This window comes from Macrobrachium rosenbergii, chromosome 20 (assembly GCF_040412425.1).
Source record: "Macrobrachium rosenbergii isolate ZJJX-2024 chromosome 20, ASM4041242v1, whole genome shotgun sequence".
NCBI classification, from domain to species: Eukaryota; Metazoa; Arthropoda; class Malacostraca; order Decapoda; family Palaemonidae; genus Macrobrachium; species Macrobrachium rosenbergii.
Window position 1 is genome coordinate 12,571,020 of NC_089760.1, and position 20,736 is coordinate 12,591,755.

Here is a 20,736-nt window from a genome sequence, read left to right on the forward strand (position 1 = left end):
CGTGGACGACCACAGGCTCTTCTACACTGAGCTCATTTGAATAAACACGTGTTACTTATCAAGTGTTTGACGCGCCCTACGTGATGTAGGCAGCTCTGGCTTCGCATGTTGTCAGACTGCTTTCCTTTGGATTCCGTAAAAACCTTAATATTTAGGTAGGTTTGTCGGGCGAAGGGGTGTTGGTGGGAGTGCGAGGGTTTTTTGTTAGGCTCGGACCTCAGCAACAACCTCTGGTCAGCCAATTCAAGCAAAAGAAATCTAAGACCTAGGTAGACAGGGGTCAGCAGTGTCAGTGAATAATCCCAAAGACTTATTTTTTTTATGGAGAAGAACTTATGTTCATGTGAACATGAATACTGAGTAGTACTGTGGTATTTATTTTTTACAGTTGATTCCGAGTTACCTACAGAACACAAAGCTGCTTACTTTATCACACTTGTTCTATTTCTTTAATCACCTTTGATATCTCTGCATAATTCTTAGCTGGCCCATTCAAGAATACTGTAAATACGTAAAAATGAACAGTTTTAATTAATTTAAGAAAATTGATCGAAATAAGATTAAGTAATATTAATTAGGCGATAGCAGTTTCAAATTGATTGTGGCTTCCAGTTGACGAAAAAAGACAAAAAATTGAACAGCATCTATTTAGTTTATTACTAAATAGATGCTGTTCAATTTTTTGAAGTGAATAATGAGAAAAAACAAGCTTCTAAATGATGGTAAAGTGTCGGCGAGCATGAAAAGTTAGCATTGATTTAAATAAGATGTGGAATATCAAGTATTTAAAGAAATTGAGTCAATTATTGAAAATAATGTCTATTTCCAGCAGAATTTGGTACAGTCGTAATAAGTAGCATTTGTTAGATTACGTAGAATGGTTAACTGAAACTGAATAAGATGAAGTAGGAATAAGGAAGAATTGGCTAATAAAACTGCACAGTTGAACCAATATCTACCCTTAGCGACATGAACGTTTGAGAAGCAAAAATTATTCAATGCTAACAAAAAGGATTAATTTGATTCCACATTAGCCAGCTTCCTGTTTTTGTCAACGTCAACTTCGTTGTGATATATCATCTACCAGATGAAAATGATTATTATACTAGTATCAAAAGTGGATTTTTTTTACACTATGCATAATAGTGGGTGGATTCTGAAAAAGTTGGAGACAGTTAAAGAGACTGAAAATTACAGTACAGTAGCATAAAAACAACTTATTGACAAACGTCTATAGACGTTCGTTAATGTAACACTATTCCGTCTTTTTTGTTGGCGCAGGTGTAGTCTTTTACAGTTTTCTAGTGAATTGTGCCATTAGTGTGCGTGCGTGTGTGTGTGTGTGTACACCTATTACTTACTGGCAACACTTTCAGTATCTACTGTACTTCTTCCACTCCTCAATGCTGAAATCTTGAAGGGATAAACAAAAATTGCTACTGTGCTTACTGTGCTGAGACATTTATTTATTTCCAAGCCGATATCTGTCTCAGCCAGTAACCCCTGACCAAAGTCTAGGAAAAGGCCCCTGACCTCCTTCAGGGCTACACTAGATCTGCATTCTAATACACAGGAAAGTTAGATTCTCATCTTGGAATCTTTTTCAATAATTTTTTTTTTTGTGGGGGTTGGGTGCAGTTTGATATCTTATCCACGTTCTTTTGTCAAGAAAGAAGGCAGCTCAAAGAAGATTGATCTTGAAAATATGAAGCTGCATCGTTCATAATGGGATTCTCTCATTTCCGAATCCTTTTTTTGGAAGTGGAATAATTGTTATATTTACATGTAAATATTTGTCCCCATTTTTGTGTATCGCTGGTCTTAGCTGTACTTGTAAAGGTACATGAATATTTTTCTCGGTTATAATTCTTTATTATTGGTCTCGAAGGCAATGAAAACTATGCAGAATTTCTTCTGATTTAACTAAAATTCACGTCCTTTAATAGATTAACAGCCAAATGTACGAGCTTATTGGGTGTGGCTGCGATATGTGGATTAAACAAAACGCCACAATAAAAACTTAACAAAAACCTTTACATGCACTGTAGGCTTGAATTTAGAGAGAGAGAGAGAGAGAGAGAGAGAGAGAGAGAGAGAGAGAGAGAGAGAGAGAGAGAGAGAGAGAGAGACTCTTCTTTCCTTCTTCCTTCCTGTGATTCATCAGTTTGTCTCTCGTGTGTTTCATTTAGTCCAGTAGTGCTCTTTAGCATCCCAAGCGCAGTCCAGAGTCCCGGACCTTAGATCGGTGTGAGATTGCAAGGCAACAGAATATGTTACGCCCATTCCCCCCCCCTCCCCTCCCCTTCCCACAGATCCTCTCCTTTATCCTTCTTTTGTCATCCCGGAGCATTTTGTTGCTTGTCCTCTCTCTCTCTCTCTCTCTCTCTCTCTCTCTCTCTCTCTCTCTCTCTCTCTCTCTCTCTCTGCTGAATGAATTAAAAGACTTTTTTCTGGTGTGAATCACAAAGCAGCCCTCGGAGAAAAATTCGTCCGGAGGAAAAAATATTCAAGAGAAAGAGAGAGAGAGAGAGGATAAAATATTCAGAGGAGAGAGAGAGAGAGAGAGAGAGAGAGAGAGAGAGAGAGAGAGAGAGAGAGAGAGAGAGAGAGAAATATGGACTAAAACATTCAGTGAGAGAGAGAAAGGTGGAATAAAATATAGAGAGAGAGAGAGAGAGAGAGAGAGAGAGAGAGAGAGAGAGAGAGAGAGAGAAAATTGTTAGTCCTAAGCCAACTAGATGATTTTGCCCCTTGAACCAACATATTAGCCTATTTCCTCCTCTGCGACTGTCGCTGCCTGTCTTTCGTCTTCAGTTAGTAAGCTTCAGATATAATTGAGAAGACAAGAATACTTAGCCAACTTCCTTATTCTGTGTAATTGCTTCTTTGTTGCTACTTTTTTTGTCCATTGCAACTTTTATTAGCTGCTGTGTGGTAACGTAACTCACACGAATTGCATCTGAGAAAGGAAGCATGATAACAAAGGAAACTAAGGTGCATCTTAATATTGTTTTGGCATTTGCCATCCACTTTATTAGAATATATGATGGAGCGTTTAACTGGGTACAAGGGAAGGAGACAAACGTCGACATTCTGTTTCGAATTAGCTGCGATGTAAGCCGGGTTGTGAGCTTATAAGTTACAAGGTTTTTTAGCAACAAAATACAAAAGATGATAGTCTGCTGTTTTTCAACTTGACTTGCAGAATTGCATACATTATGTATGATTAATTCCCCAACTCCACCCCCCGTCTCTCTCTCTCTCTCTCTCTCTCTCTCTCTCTCTCTCTCTCTCTCTCTCTCTCTCTCTCTATATATATATATATATATATATATATATCTGTATAATTATATATGTATATATACATATATATATATATGTATATATATGTATATATATTGTATTGTGTGAGTGATGTATGTATATAAGTATTTGTTCATATAAATTTCTATACATGTATAAACACTCATCTGTATTCTTCACTTACGATGTTTATGTAAGTACTTATGCCTAGGAATTACGTGCACATATGCATACTGAATAAAATAGTTTTATCCTTTCGAAAGTTTTGACAGTTTTCGAATGAAAATTGCTGAAAGTAATTGGCTAATTGTATATAAAGAGATCTGATGTCAATCTGATCAAGTAACCATGTGAAATGAAACAGTTTTACTATAGAGAGAGAGAGAGAGAGAGAGAGAGAGAGAGAGAGAGAGAGTGTGTGTGTGTGTCAGGAATCAACTTCCTTGAAATCAAACTGCCGAGGACCGAGAATGGAGGTACTGAACGAAAAGTCGGACTGGTTAATGATTACAATATAAGCTTATTCCAAGTTAGAGAAGATATTGTACATTGCCTTTTGTTCCAGGAAAGGAACTGTAACTACCTTTAATTTTTCTTTGTGGAACCAGACGTTGGAGTAAGCTACATTATCAGTGTAGTATATTATATAATATGCCCATCTATATTATCAATGTGTAATATATAATATGCATTGAGCACACCCATATATACAGTATATACGCTTTTACAGACGTAAGCTGCTGCCATTTCTAGCAAACGTTGATGGGCTATTGTTATGAATGTGATTTTCATAATTATGTTTATTATTTTTGTTTTTCTTTGATCACTTAGCCTTTGAAGTCCTATTCCCTCTCGTATTATTATTTAATTTGTTCATTGTTTCATTGTTTGCCAGTAAATTATTTTTAAAAATGTTATTTTCATTTCTCGTTTTAATCGGGGTTCTTCGCTCTTCCTGCAGATGACGTGCAAGTTGACGGAGCACTCAGGAAACCGTCCTCCTCAGTGCCTTATCTGCGACGCCAGATCCCCCGACCCATCACGACGGCATCCGGTCACAAATGCCATCGATGGCACCGATTCGTATTGGCAGTCGCCCTCGCTTGCCGCCGGAAGGAGGTACGAGTGGGTGACGCTGACCCTGGATCTCAAGGAGGTAAGTTTAAAATGTCCTTCGTTGGTTTCTTCTAAAAACCTTTGCGATGGCTTAGTTGCTTTCACCTGAATTATATTTCTTTTTTTCATTTTTTTATTACAGGTTTAATCTCCCAGTTGTCAGTGAGTTTGCATGTATTTTTCGTGATTAGTGAATTGTCTGTCTGGTATTCTCACCCTCTTACGTGGAATTCATCGAATGCTTAAATGTTAGGGCGTTACTCGACACTACGTTTGAAGTGTCACTCACTACGAATATTCTTTCATTTTTCCTCCATTGCTGTTTTACTCAGTTCATATGTGTGGCTCTGTATCATCTTTTTCTGTTTTTACTAGTGGCTGAAGACAACTGAACATTGTTATAAGAACTTGAGAAAATAAATACTATTATATTGATGGACGCTGATATGTCCCACATGTCCTGTCGTCGAATTAGATCACTTTAATTTCCAGTTGCTATGTTCACTGTAGCCAAAAGGCAGAACAAAGAGGCCACCACATACTTCGGTTTATTTTATCACAGTCTTCCGTTGATTTATTCAACCCGGGCCGTTCGTTGTCAGTTTAGGGATTATAGATTCAAAGCTCGTCGCTTGGGAATGGACATTTGCCGAATGTCACAAGTATACCAGTAAAATATTCAAATCTGTCATCAGAAAGCATACGGAAATTGATTTATGCACAAGCGTTCGTGAGCACACGCGCACGCACACACACACATATATGTATATATATAATATTTATATATATAATATATATAAATGCGTATTCGTCGAAGATGACAGTGATGGGTCATACATCGCTTTGCCAATCTTCTCATCCTTTCCTTCTCAAATGATGTAAATTCTGGACACATTTACCAACTGAAAATGAAACTTCTCCCACTGGTGGCGTTCGCTAAAAATGATCGGTACACGTAGCCAGCGGACCGAATAATAACACAGTTTGGATCTTCAGACAGCACAGTAGCAGCTTCTTAATTGACCTGCAAAGATGACAAGGATACCCACCCCCTCCCTCCCAAACACCCCATCCCCCATGACAGCCACGCCGTTAGTTCCTCACAGCCGCCCGCCCGAGGGCAAGAAGGGAAAGTCTAAACATGACCTCAGAGTAGAATCACTGTCTCGAGACTACGAGACTACCTGGCGGTGGCGGCTGGGCAGTGTTGAATATTCTCGGCTTCTTAACCCCTGGCGGACCTCTCGCATAATCCCGGCGGTAAATCTCTTGCATATCTCCAGAGCCTTTATTCCCAGATACGCTAACCCTTGTGAGAATGAGACTTTATCAAAAGCTGCCATCTGTGCGCTGTCCTGAAGTTTGACCATTAATCGTGGTCGGGGCCTTCTAAGGGGCGAAAAACGTGTATTAAGTCAAGAAGAAGAGTGTTCTAATGTAGCGATAATAATAATAAAAAAAGAGGTTCTAACATGCCGACTTATTAGGATTACGTGAAGCATCTCGACCGTGAAAGCTTACTTGCTGAGTGAGAGTAACGGCTATTATTATTATTATTTTTTTTAATTTTATTATTATTATTACCCCTCATGAATATTAATTTCTGTGATACATAGCAAGAGACCGCGAAGTTGCACAGCAGTGTTCCTCAGAATTAAATGTTCGTATGTGAACAAAGTAAAGGGAAAGAAAGAAGTAAAATGAATATAGTTACAATTAAATGGCAATAGATAGGCTTTCATGTCAATAATCAAGAACAAATAACATAAATATAGCAATGCTTCAATATTATTGTTATTGGTTGAATCAGTAAGCAACTTGAGATACCAAGTACTTACCAAATGACCTAGTTTTTATGGAAGGAGAAATAACAAATAATGCAACAAAATGCCCCTTTTCCTGAAAATGTAACCTGAAACTTTAGTCAAATTATTCTTTCATTAAACCAGTAGTCTCTGAATTCCTTTTCAATAACTACTTTGATGTAAAAAAAAAATTATTAAAACACCAGGTTTCAGTTTATGAGCATTTTTCACCGCGTCCTTGTGATGATTTTAATGCCGGTTAAAGCTCTTTTTTTATATTAGTCTTTTATTATATTTTTTAAATGTCTGCGTGATATTAAACGCACTTTCTAGAATTAAATTTCACAATTTATTTAAGATTTTTGGACATGGATATTCTACAGTTATGTGCACACTGATAGTCTGTTGGCTTTAAGTGTTCCCATCGAACACACACACGCACAAACACAATGAAAACATAAAAATAAATATTAGACCGGTCAGGAATAAGAAAACTTCGTTATTCCAAAAAAAAGTTGTCTCGCGTTATCGCTTTCCCTCTTCGCCACCAGTTTCATCGTATGTTCCATTATTAACACTAATGGTGAGAATAGTCTTTTTAGGTAACGGGAATAGCCTGCAAGTTTCTTTGACAGCGCAGTTCCTTCAGTGAGAAGACTCGCCCCACCCACCAATGAAAGTTAATAGTGTTATCGTATGTGGGTCACGATGTCAGTGTAAAATTTATGCAGCTATCGTGTCAGAACGATACCATTCAATCAGCCGGAAATGTAAAGCTTGTTAACTGGAAGCATATGAGAAGTTCTACCAAGCAGGGTTTCTAATAGAGGACTGTGCACCATCTTGCTTGTACTGGGTAATGTTGGTTTCTTGGTTAGTGGGGCTGTGACCAGCCATGCATGTCTGCATTCCCACCTTTATTTTCAGCTCTCTTGGTTGGCCAGTGCTCTCTCTCTCTCTCTCTCTCTCTCTCTCTCTCTCTCTCTCTCTCTCTCTCTCTCTCTCTCTGTTTTTCTGAATTTCTTTTCCCTTGAGAACTGAGAAAGATTTGATTTTAGTTAGATCTTTTGTTCATGGTATGTTGGTGTGTGAGAATGCCAGTTAACTGATAACCCTAACAGTATCATATTGATTGTAATGACAGTAATGATGATATTGAAAGTGATGAGTAGGTCACCCAGGTGAAATTAGAAGCCATATAGTATCAGCGCTCGGACCTACAAAAGTGGGTCAGCTCTTTATCTGTTCATCATAATCTTAATAAGGAAAGTAATAGACAGCTTTGATGAGAAGGCGTGGGTTTAACGGGTTCACTCTTCGGGATCTCCCGGAAAGCGGACGGCTTTTACGAGACTCGGCTTTTCCTGGAGTCCCTGATGGCCCTTTCTGAACCATACAATAAAGATCCTTCCCTTATCGGAACGAATTTTCTCCAGTCAACTCTAATCTTCATAACCCTCGGAATTTTTAGTTAATGGTTGAAGCGGTCGAGGGGACGATTTTTTTTTCTTTTATCTTCCTTCCTCTTCATCTTTCCCCTTTTCTTATTCCACTTTCCTTTCATTAGTATCTTAGCTGTTTTATCCTAAGGGCCCCCACCATCCATCTTTGACGTTCCCCCCTTAAATCTTTCTCCGCGTGATGTATTCCTACCGTTTCGCCTCCATTACCTGCGACCTTTTTTCATAACTTTCACTTCGCCTCGTTTTTATGTTCTACTCGATTTTCTCACTTCGATAGAAGATTGTGTTGATTATTGCTTATATGTTACTCGATTTTCTCACCTTGGAAAAAGATTCTGACGAAGTTTCGTTTGCATTCTGTCTTTGCTTTTCTTTAGGGCAGAGACACAGCAAGTGCAGATTTTCGATGCAGTATTCGGTTTACGGTACCTGCCTGTAACTGTAAAAAAAAAAATAAAAAAAGATACATTCTGTAAAAAAAAGAAGATAGATTCTTCTCTCCTTGCGGTACAAGTCTCACAGTAATGTGAGGAATTCCCCCCACCCCCACCCACCCACCCACCCCACCCTCTCTCTCTCTCTCTCTCTCTCTCTCTCTCTCTCTCTCTCTCTCTAAATCTTCAGCTTGAAAGCCTTATAGATAGTCAACAAACTATAAACCCAAGAGGGCTCCAAAAGGGAAATCAGCCCGCAGAGGTAGACAAGTTATAGGAATATCACACCAACGCATGCTCTCTCTCTCTCTCTCTCTCTCTCTCTCTCTCTCTCTCTCTCTCTCTCTCTCTCTCTCTCTCTCTCTCTCTCTCTCTCATATTAACTGAGGGAAAACACTGCCTGCTTTTGTTCGCTTTCAAGTTACTCAGCTTGATGCTCCTCATAATCAAGGTCTTGCTCGTAAGTCAACTTCTTTGACACTGCAATGGTGCGGTCTTTGTTTATGTTGCTTGTCAGGGGCTGTTCATAATTACCGTCCCGTGCTTGAAAAGTGCCGTTGGATTATGAAGCGAATAAACTGTTGCAGTTTGGGGCACTGGGTGGTATTTTTATTCTTGAACACTGGATATGCTTAATATTCTCTCGCTTATTCTTCATCTTCTTCTTTTAACGAGGTTTTTCCCATTTTTAGTATGGGGTAAGCACGCTCGCTTATTCTCTGTAGAGGTAATTGTGATTATTGAAAATACATATATATATATATATATATATATATATATATATATATATATATATATATATATATATATATATATATATATGGTAAAACTGATAAGAAGAATGATATGTGTGTGTGTATATATATATATATATATATATATATATATATATATATATATATATATATAATGCAAAACAAATATGCAGTGTGCATTATATCACTCAAACATAGGTACTCGGTTGCGTACTCTTGTTTGTATACACCATATACAAAAGGAGTGACGAGAGTCGAGTACATATATATACAATATATCTGCTTTATGCTTGCCATATCTACCTGCTTGTCACAGGTTCTCTTCATCTCGTGCATAAAATGACCATAAAGTTTTCAAGAGCTGTTTTACGACAGGGGTGACATCTCTCTTCCCTTCTTTTTAAGATTCCCCTTTCAGCATGCGTCTCTCCCTCTCTCTCTCTCTCTTGCACTTTAATATATACTATATATATATATATATATATATATATATATATATATATATATATATATATATATATATTAATGTTATATATATAATTATATATATACACATATATAATATATATACTATATATATATATATATATATATATATATATATATATATATATATATATTATATAATTATATAATTATAATCACTCTTTGTGTATATGTGCGTATTTATATCAACATATATTATTCCCAAATGGGGTTGTTTGTCCTAAGGAAAATGTCGTTCCACTATCCCCTTGGGAAGAATGTGAAAAGTATTCGTCAAACTTTTTAAACTTCGTACGTCATATCTGTCGGTGAGATTAAATATAGTGCATAAAACGACCAAATTTTTAATTTATTCCATTCGAGAAATCTATAAAAGCTTTAGAAGCAGCAATATTTCTACGAGTAAATGTAAAATTAGGGGTAACAGTCCAGCGATATATTTACCTTTATCATCCTTGCTTTATTTGTGCAGCCCTTCAAGAAATTTTTTGGAGAGTAAACTTTGCTTTACTGTAAAATTTTTTTTTTTTTTTTTTTTTGCTTCAAAAATTTATTTACTGAAGTTTTCACCACCTCCATCACTCTGCCATATTAGTAATTAGTATGGAGAAGAGAACAATTTTGTACCCAAAATTACAAGCTCTAATGTACTGCAGCTTAAGGTGTTGTGGCATTATTACAAATGTCCTATCCAATCTCCAACCAGGTACAGTGTAAGTTAATTAATAAAGAGAAGTTTGTAGCCAAACTTACCAGCTCAACCGAAAGCAATATAGGATTTTTATGGCATTATCACAAAATATATGATGCGGGAACCGCAAAAAGCTGAGAGCAAAAATAATCTGATGTTCTTTGAATGCTTGTAATTTAAGCTATTACGAAAAATCTTATGTTTTTACATAATGATTGCTTCATATTCAGAGTATTATCAGGGTCACCTCCAAAATGTACAAGACTTGTCCCACTGAAATGAATGAACTACCACGAAAGTTACACGAATTATATATCCTAGTTTTTTCGACTCTTGTGACAAGTAAAACTTAGAATGGATTTCTTTTCTTGGAAGAAGCTGTTTGATGAGGATGAAAACGCACACTTATTAAAGAACTGGTGACTGGAAATTTTTGGTTACTGAATCCTATATGATTTTAACTGTACAGTTTTAGATCTCATTATTTTAAAACACTTGCAGGTCTCATTATTATTTAGGTCTCAATATTATAAAACATTTGAAGGTTTCATTGTTATGAAACTAATTAAAGTCTCACTATTTTTTTTAGGTGTTCATCTTTATGACTCCCTTTTAGATCTCATTATTATACACACTTTAAAATTAGAGATATAGATTACTCCATACGGAGTAATTTTTTTTTAATAATCATCCCAGGTGGTGCAATAATTTTTGGAATAAACATCTCGGGTGGTGCAGTAATTTTTTGGAATAATCGTCTCAGGTTGTGCAGTAATTTTTTGGAATAATCATCCCAGATGGTGCAATAATATTTTTAGGAATAAACCTCCCAAGTGGTGCAGTAATTTTTTGGAATAATAATCCCAGGTGGTGCAGTAATTTTTTGGCATAATCATCCCAGGTAGTGCAGTAATTTTTTGGAATAATCTTCCCAGGTGGTTCAATAACATTTTTGGGAATAATCCTCCCAAGTGGCACAGTAATTTTCTGGAATAATAATCCCAGGTGGTGCAGTAATTTTTTGACATAATCATCCCAGGTGGTAGAGAAATTTTTTTGAATAATCATCCCAGTAGCACAGTACTTTTTTGAAATGGTGCAGTAGATTTTTTGAATAATCATCCCAGGTAGTGGAATAATTTTTTTTTTTTTAATAAACTTCTCATGTGACGCAGTAATTCTTTGGAATAATCGCAGGTGGTACACAGTAATTTTTTAAAATAAACCTCCGAAGTGGCACAGTAATTTTTTGGATAATCCCAGGTCGTGCAGTAATTTTTGGGCATAATCACCCTAAGTGGTGCAGTCATTTTTTTGGAATAATCATCCCAGGTGGTGCAGTAATTTTGTTAATAGTCATCCCAGTGGTGCAATAATTTTTTTGGAATAAACCTCCCAAGTGGCGCAGTAATTTTTTTGAATAATAATCCCAGGTGGTGCAATAATGTTTTGGCAAAATCATCCAAGGTGGTGCAGTAATTTTTTGGGATAATCATCCCAGGTGGTGTAGAATTCTTTTTTATTGAAATAATCCTCCAGAGTGCGCAGTAATTTTTTTGGAATAATAATCCCAGGTGGTGCAGTAATTTTTTGGCAAAATCATCCCAGGTGGTGCAGTAATTTTTTGGAATAATCATCCCAGGTGGTGCAGTAATTTTTTTTAAGAATAATCCTACAAATTGGCGTAGTAATTTTTTGGAATAATAATCCCAGGTGTTGCAGTAATTTTTTGGAATAATCATCCCAGGTGGTGCAGCAATTTTTTGGCACAATATCCCAGGTGGTGCAATAATGTTATAATATTTTCCCAAGTGGCACAGTAATTTTTTGGAACAAGTATCCCATCTGGTTCAATTATTTTTTTGCATAATCATCCCAGGTGGTGCAGTAATTTTTTTGAGTAATCATCCCATGTGGTGCAGTAATTGTTTGAATAGTCATCCCAGGTGGTGCAATAATTTTTTTGGAATAAACCTCCCAGGTGGCGCAGTGATTTTTTCGAAGAATAATCCCAGGTGGTGCAGTAATTTTTTCGGAAAAATCATCTCAGGTAGTGCAGTAATTTTTTGGATAATCATCCCAGGTGGTGCAATAATTTTTTTAAATTATCTTCCCAGTGACGCAGTAATTTTTTTGGAATAATAATCCCATGTAGTTCAGTAATTTTTGGCATAATCATCCCAGGTGGTGCAGTAATTTTTTTTGGAATTATCATCCCAGGTGGTTCAGTAATTTTTGGCATAATTACCAGGTGGTGCAGTAACTTTTTGGCATAATTATCCCAGGTGGTGCAATAATTTTTCGAAAAAATCATACCAGGTGTTGCAGTAATTTTTTTGCATAATCATCCCAGGTTGTGCAGTAATTTGTTGGAATAATCATCCCAAGTGGTGCAGTAATTTTTTGTCATAATCATCCCAGGTTGTGCAGTAATTTTTTGGAATAATCATCCCTGGTGGTGCGCTAATTTTTTGGCGTAATCATCCCAGGTGATGCAGTAATTTTTTTTGGTATAATCATCCCAGGTGGTGCAGTAATTTTTTATCATAATCATCCCAGGTGGTGCAGAAATTTTTTGGAATAATCATCCCAGGTAGTGAATTCATTTTTGGCATTATTATCCCAGGTGGTGCAGTAATTTTTTGGAATAATCATCCCAGGTGGTGATTTAATTTTTTGGCATAATCATCCCAGGTGGTGCAGTAATTTTTTTGGAATAATCATCCCAGGTGGTGCTGTAATTTTTTGGCAAAATCATCCCAGGTGGCGCAGTACATTTTGGGAATAATAATCCCAGGTGGTGCAGTAATTTTTTGGCATAATCATCCCAGGTGGCGCAGTACTTTTTGGGAATATTAATCCCAGGTGGTACAGTAATTTTTTGGCATAATCATCCCAGGTGGCGCAATACTTTTTTAGAAATAATAATCCCAGGTGGTGCAGTAATTTTTTTTAATAATCATCCCAGTAGTGCAATAATTTTTTGGTATAGTCATCCAAGGTGGTGCAGTAATTTTTTGGAATAATCATCCCAGGTGGTGCAGTAATTTTTTGGCATAATCATCCCAGGTGGTGCAGTAATTTTTTGGCATAATCATCCCAGGTGGTGCAGTAATTTTTTGGCATAATCATCCCAGGTGGTGCAGTAATTTTGTGGCATAATCATCCCAGTTGTGAAATTTGTTGGATAAGTCTTTTATTTCTTTTGTACCCATAGATCACTTTCGCAAGTTATCAAAATACTCTTGAGAGTATTATCCTATGTAAATTTGCAAGTCTCAAGACGTTTAAATCCGGAATATTTTTTGGATAATAAAAATTGAATAAAATAATACAAGCAGTCAAAATTTTTGGATAATAAAAATTCGAATAAAAACAAGCTGAAAAATTTTTGTATAATAGCAAGCCGAAAAATTTTTATGATAATAATCGGACAAAGTTTTTCGAATAATAACAGCCAGACAAGATTTGTCGAATAGTAACAAGCAGCCCAAACTTTTTCGAATAATTACAAGCAGACAAAACATTACTGTACCGTTACTTCGTCAATCTCGCACATTTTTGAGCTGGTTTAATTTTTGCCAGAGATGGACTCTCTCTCTCTCTCTCTCTCTCTTTCTCTCTCTCTCTCAGACAGCTTAGCCATCATCGTATAAAGTTGTAAGTGCGTGGAAGAGGTAAAGAACCTCCATGAGGTAAGAGAGAGAGAGAGAGTCTGACATTGCCGTAGTGCGAACGCGTCTCCAGACGCCCTTAAACAGGGACGGCGCAGACTGAGATCGTCTTTACTTGGACGCCTACGCATTGCCATGCCAGACTTGCATTTGTAATTGGTGGATTGGATTGTCCAATTTAGGGGTTGATGGTGCCACAACCTGCTACCCTAAAGGCCTAGAATAGGAGTTTAAATTGTTCGCTACACTTTGGAGGTGTGGGCCAAATGGAAGGAGGGAAGGGCATACGAAAAGAGAGAGAGAGAAAGAGAGAGGAGGGGGGGAGATGAGAAATACGAGAAGAGGGAAAGGTGGGTGAGGTGTAAAGAAGACCTTGGAGATACAGAAGAGAAATGAAGGAAGGACTTAAAGGGAATGGTATAGGAACGAGGATGTTTTGGGGGCGGGGAGGCCACTGCCATCTGGCGAATTAACTGATTGATCTAGACTTTCTAAATTCTTCCTCTGAAAGCTAATTGTCTTCCAAAAGCTTTTTATGTGGGAAAGATAGTATTTTTGTAGGCAGGTATCTGTTGAGACGATGATTTCTTGAAAAATAACCTCCACAAAAAATTTAAAATATCATTGCAGTGCAAGACAGTATGTCTCTGAAGTCTACGTGCTGTAATTATAGTCATTTGCATTGATGTCCGATGACCGCTCGGTGTGGAGTACGCAACACTACTATGGACCTGAGGGCAAATGGTGATTAATGGCGTGGATATTTTCTCTTAAAGGATTTATCACTGTTGCAGTAAAACACACATATATATGTATATTTATATATATATATATATATATATATATATATATATATATATATATATATATATATATATATATATATATGCATACGTGTACATACATATATATATATATTATATATATATATATGTTTTATATATATATATATATATACATACACATACATATATATACATATATATATATATATATATATATATGTATATATATATATATATATATATATATATATATATATATATATATATATATATATATATATATATATATATATATATATATATATATATATATATATATATATATATCTTCTCTTCTACTTCCTTATAATGTCCTTATGTGAGTGTATTATCCCTTATTTTTTTCCTCTTGCACAACCAATAATCTTTAAATTATATCTCAGTCTATATTTTACCTTGTAACCTTGTTTCTGAAAAGTGTTGTTCGGAGATTTAAATGTGAAAAAACTGATTTATATTACTATTGCTCTACTTTATTTAAAATGGTCCCATTCATATAACATTTACATTAGCATTTAATTCTAAACAGTCTTAAACCCTAAAAAATTACTGTGTTAGGCAAAAAATTACTTGGCATAAGTAGCTGTACCTTGGTACTGACTGTCATTTTGTTGTTCATCAACAATATTAACAGCTATAATGATGATAAAAATGACAGCAACAACGTTATCAGCAATAATAATGATAATAATAGAGCCACAACAGCATTGATAACCAATGAATCTTTTACTTAACTCAAGTTATAAGTATCCTAGAAAATCTAGTGCCAAATGCGTTATCTTGTAATTTTATGTACACGTGTTAATAAGAATTTAATGAGGATTATAACCCTTTGAATAAAGCAAGTCTCCAGCTCCCAAAAAAAGGCAACTTTTTTCTAGCTGAATCAAACGGTACTGTAGCATTTTTATAATAATGTAAAATAAGTGGTTACTGATAGTTAAGAAAAATTGATGTAAAGATTGTTGTGGAGAGGTCGTATCAAGAGCTTTTCCCCTGGCTATACGACTATGTCCCACTGTAATCTGCAAACAATTCAGAAATTTTAAAACCATTTATGGTCAAGTAGCATTTCCCTGAAATAACGATTTGGGACACGAAAGTATTCGAATGCACTTTACCTGTCTCTAATTTTCAGGTAATTAGACAAAAGGGTGACCTAAGTATGTTCCAGTTGTTTTACCAGAAACAAATTAAATAAAAAAATACTTACGTATGAAAAAGATAACGGCATTAAAATTCTTCATTTTGGTATATTCTGGAAAACACGCTCTTGTCGTTTTGCTGTTAAATGAGGGTAATGTTACTGGTTGTAGTACACCTAAGAATGGTTTTATTTATGAAATCTCACAGTCACACGAGTCACTGTAATGGTGAAAAATTCTACATCGATGTAAGTTATATAAATATATATGTACGTATATATATATATATATATATATATATATATATATATATATATATATATATATATATATATATATATATATATATATATATATATATATATATATATATATTATATATTTTATATATATATATATATATATATATATATATATATATATATATATATATATACACACACACACACATATATATATATATATATATATATATATATATATATATATATATATATATATATACATTATATAAACTTACATCAATGTAGAATTTTTCACCATTTTAGTGACCTGTGTGATTATGAGATTTTATAAACAGAACCATTTTTAGGTGTACTACATTCTGTAACATTTTCACCAGTGGTCCTATTGATCACGACTTTGAGTGGGTAGTCATTATGATCGAAGGCATCTTAGTGTCGAATCATATTCTATGACTACGCCTTCAGGTATAGGTATAGCAGTATATCGTAGGTGTGGCGTCCTACGCTACAGCATTCATGGTTGACGTCGAACATTGGAAGTGTTGGAGATGTCTTATTTTGGTTCTCGTCTGGAGAGAACTGTCGGCGAATCTGGATGCCGAAAGAGATCTATGCGTAGATCTCGACTGAAGGCGTATCTTTGTGTATGTTTTCACAGTTCCAGTGATGAAAAGTTTACATCTTGAGATTGTCTGGATAAACTAGTATTTATTTGAACACACGCCATATTGCATGTGTGTGTGTATATATACAGTGTGTGTATGTATATATATATATATATATATATATATATATATATATATATATATATATATATATATATATATATATGTATATATATATATATATATATATATATATATTATGTATATTGTTTGCATTATTGATACATATGTATTTGGATCATTAGGAATCTTCATGCCTATAGGATACTAAAAATGCATAATTGGTTGTTATTGTGATAAAAAAAAAACTCACTGCCATTACATCAATAAAAATTAAAACTGGGAAAAAATTTTAATCTTGTTTTGCTGTCATAGCAAACACTGAAGAAATGCAGCAGCACTAGTTTTAGCATATTAATGAAAAGGAAACCCGCAATCTTCCGCTTTTAAACTTAATATAATTAAAGTACGTACTTAAATCAGCGTTTGTTTTTCAAAGGGTTTGTAATTGTTTGTAGCATTTTTCACATAATCTAAAAAAAAAAGAATTTCCGTAAAGTAGTCAGTGTCTGTTTTTTCTTTGAAGTGGGGTCCTTCACAGATGATTTTTACATCGTTATAATTGTAAAAAAAATGTTACAGATTTCTTTTAAAGTCTTAATGTTAGGCCTTTCTTTTTTTTTCCCGTTACGACCACAGGCTTCGCAATAATGGTCATCTCTCGGGGGCAATTGAGGACCTTATGGAAGGATCTGGAAGGAAGATGAGGTGAAGGAGATGGAGTTCGAGGGGCGGGGTCGTCTTAGAGTAGACACCACTAACCCCCCGGACAAAATTATTTTTGCTCCAACTTTTTTTCTCCCCCTTTTGTGGGCGTAGAGAAATCTGTGAGCCCCGTGGCTACCTCGTTGTCTTATGTACGTAAATCTACCACATATGCGAGTTAATAGAGAAATGGCTGTTTAATAAAAAAAATAAAAACGTTTTCATTACGTTACTTGGCTCCAAATTATCTCCTTAACTCTCCCTCTCTTTCTGCGCTGCCGATAAGCGAATTATAGGCAAGTCACGTGATCACTCTGTCTCTGAGAACAAGGACTCCCTCCCATCTTCTCTCTCGTCGGTATTCAGTCTATAGCATCACTAGACTTCTGTGCCTCTCTTTTTTTTTGTGATGGCACTCAATTTGTAATCACATCCTAAGTGAGCAGACCACTCCAATACTAAGCATGCAAGGGAAGGGAGCACTCCATTGACCACGACTTCCAATACGAGTCTCTTGTCTCCTGTTTCTTGTCTCCGTCTCGGTGCCTTTGGGCAGCATCACTCGCATTCACCTGCAGTCGATTCACGGCTGCCTCCGAGTATTTGCTTGCATTGCCGGCCACCTTCAATTGCTGCCTGGTTACTTATTCAGTGAGTCGTACCCATTAAGGCGTGGGTTTTAAATGGGTATGAGTTAGTACGAGTGCTGTGGTGGGCTGGGTAGAAAGGTGTGGGCGGGAGGGGCGAGGCTCAGCTACGCCCGTGTACTCCGCCCTGGCCAGTCTGCATCACTAATCATCCCCCCACCTCCTTCGTGCACACCTTATACAAAGAACACACACACACATACATACATACACACACGGACACACACACACACACACCCACGAGCAGCGATGGATCTTTTAGGCAGCAGAGTATCTTGAAGATTCGGTCTTAGGTGGCATTGTAAATAGCATCATCAGCAATAATAATGATGCTAATAATGGTGATTATTTAACACCGCTCGAAAAGTATGCTCTTTATACGTATATATACAGATGTATCGTCCCAGAAAAGTAAAAAGGAAAACGAACAGGTTTTGAATAACCTGGATGTGGTTAGGACTAGTGTTCAGACTAGGCAGGTAGACTTCCGCCTTTGATTAAGTTTTGCAGCTGCGAGTGTGACCTACTTGGCTTGCTTGAAGTTCTGTGTTCATATATGAGATTATTCTTCTGGTCTTCAAGAATAGAAAGCCTTCACTCACACTAACAAAGCTGGGCTTTCAGTGTAACAAGATATCTCTTAAACTTTGATCGATGAGTCTGTTAACACAAAGCCTACACATAAGCGGTACTGTACATATATGTGTATATATAATGTACATGTAGGCCTATGTATATATATATATATATATATATATATATATATATATATATATATATATATATATATATATATATATATATATATATATATATATATATATATATTTATAATATCTTTTTTAGCTGGTAGCCTACACTATATTTCTGTTTAAGAATAGAAAATGTGTTGAACTCAGTCTGTTTTACATTAAAACGAAATGAACTATTAGGTACTAAAGATTGTATATACTTTTGTGTGTCCAAGATCATTGTGAAAATAATTTTCACAACTATTGTAATAACCCTGGTTGTGCCTAAGAGCAATAGCCATGCCTTTTCAATCTAAAAGATCAAAATAGATTACTGCTGGAATATGTGCTATGCCGAATTTCAAGTGTTTTTCTTTTTTTAGGAAATACTACTTCATGAGAGAAATTATGCTAGAAACAAAATAGTTTTCGTATTTTATATTTTTAGTCTTACGTAGAGGATTATTATTGTGGCGTATTTTAATAAAACCATCTAGTTGCATTTCTAAATACCCGTGATTTAAGCTCGACTCGTGGAATGTAAATTTCAGCAAGAGAAAGATAAAGAAATTGGACAGCGAGACGGGAAGTTATCAGAGGGAGGAATTCCAAGTAGCAAAAAAAAAAAAAAAAAAAAGCCTTACAGCTGGTTGGGTGGGGCCTACAGCGTCAAGCACAAGGCACACTGTAGGCCCTACATGGTGTCAGAAAGAGGTAGGGACATAGTGAGACTAAGATGATTAATGTGGGTAGAGAGACCCAGATGTTCCCGCCTTAAGATTTCAGTGTACAAAAAAGCATTTGATAAAACTCAGCGATGATAGAACGCTTGCGAGTGTGGTTTATAGAGCTATGTGACTTTAGTTCGTTATTTTAACCTGTTGGGATTATTCTGCAGAAATTACTCTGGAAATAGTTACAAAGAAAATAGGATATCAAAGGCTTAACATTTGAGAGGCGTTGGAGAAAGCAGTCCTACAAGGGAAAATGAAAATTATATTTTCAGATAAGTAAAGTGAAATCATCTACCGGATGAAAATCGTGTACATTTGCATAAGGTATTCTGCATAATGTAAATTTCCTGATGTATTCGTTGCACTACTTTGTGTGTATGTATTTATGCATGAGTATGTTTGTAAATATCAAACTATAAATGAAGATGGCTTTCCTAGTATACGGTATTAACATCGCATTATATATTTAAGAATAAACGCTGGTAAGGAAATAATTCTCCCATTATGTGAAGAATAGTTGTTTAGAATTGTAGTTGATGCTAACATTTTGATCTACCAAAAGTCATTATTTATTTAAGGGTGTTTGAGTACGAACGACGCAAAGAGTTCTAGTGATATTATTGTCTTATATTTTTTATATTTGTTTGGGACCGTCCCAGATTTTGACTTATCACGCCCGTCTCGATTTCCTTTGCATAAGGTCAAACAAGCACGTTAAAAGAAGAAGAAGATGCAAGTCAGCGGAAGCGAGACAGAGATTTGTCTTGAGGCCATCCGCCTTATGAAAGAAAATAAAAAAAAGAAAACAAGAAGTGAAGAAAACATAATATGAAAAAAAAAAAAATTAGCCTAAGGCGGAGGAACAACTCGACGACGGACAGTAGTAGCAGGTTTATCAGACCACGCCCCTAACTACGCTCCCTCCTACACGCTCTTGGAAACTGTTCCCTGCCCTTTATAAAGTGTCACAAAGGGAGTACTGACACCCGTCCCCCCTCCCCTGTCCATGGAACCCCTAGACCCAACTCTACCCTTTTCTTTCTGTTCTCCTTACAACATCGTGTAAGTCTCATAAAAATCATAATTATTTTTTAATTGATTGTAAATCCCTGCCCTTTATGAACTGTGAAAAACTCGGTACTGATACCTGTTATCTCCCGTTTCCATGGACCTGTAGACTCAAAATTTGACTTTTTTCTGTTCCCTTCCACTGTATTACAAGTCTCTCAAAAATCATATCCTTTATATTGGTT

At 35.8% G+C, this 20,736-nt stretch overlaps 1 protein-coding gene across 2 annotated transcripts in view; it reads left to right on the top strand.

Moving 5' to 3' along the window:
• The window catches only part of wb (wing blister), a 423,965-nt gene that overhangs the window by 165,011 nt on the left and 238,218 nt on the right, over positions 1 to 20,736 (top strand). For both annotated transcript variants that reach the window (XM_067121957.1, XM_067121958.1), the window contains exon 3: positions 4,265 to 4,459. In XM_067121957.1, the coding sequence (XP_066978058.1) occupies positions 4,265 to 4,459 (195 nt within the window). The remainder of the gene's footprint in view (positions 1 to 4,264; positions 4,460 to 20,736) is intronic.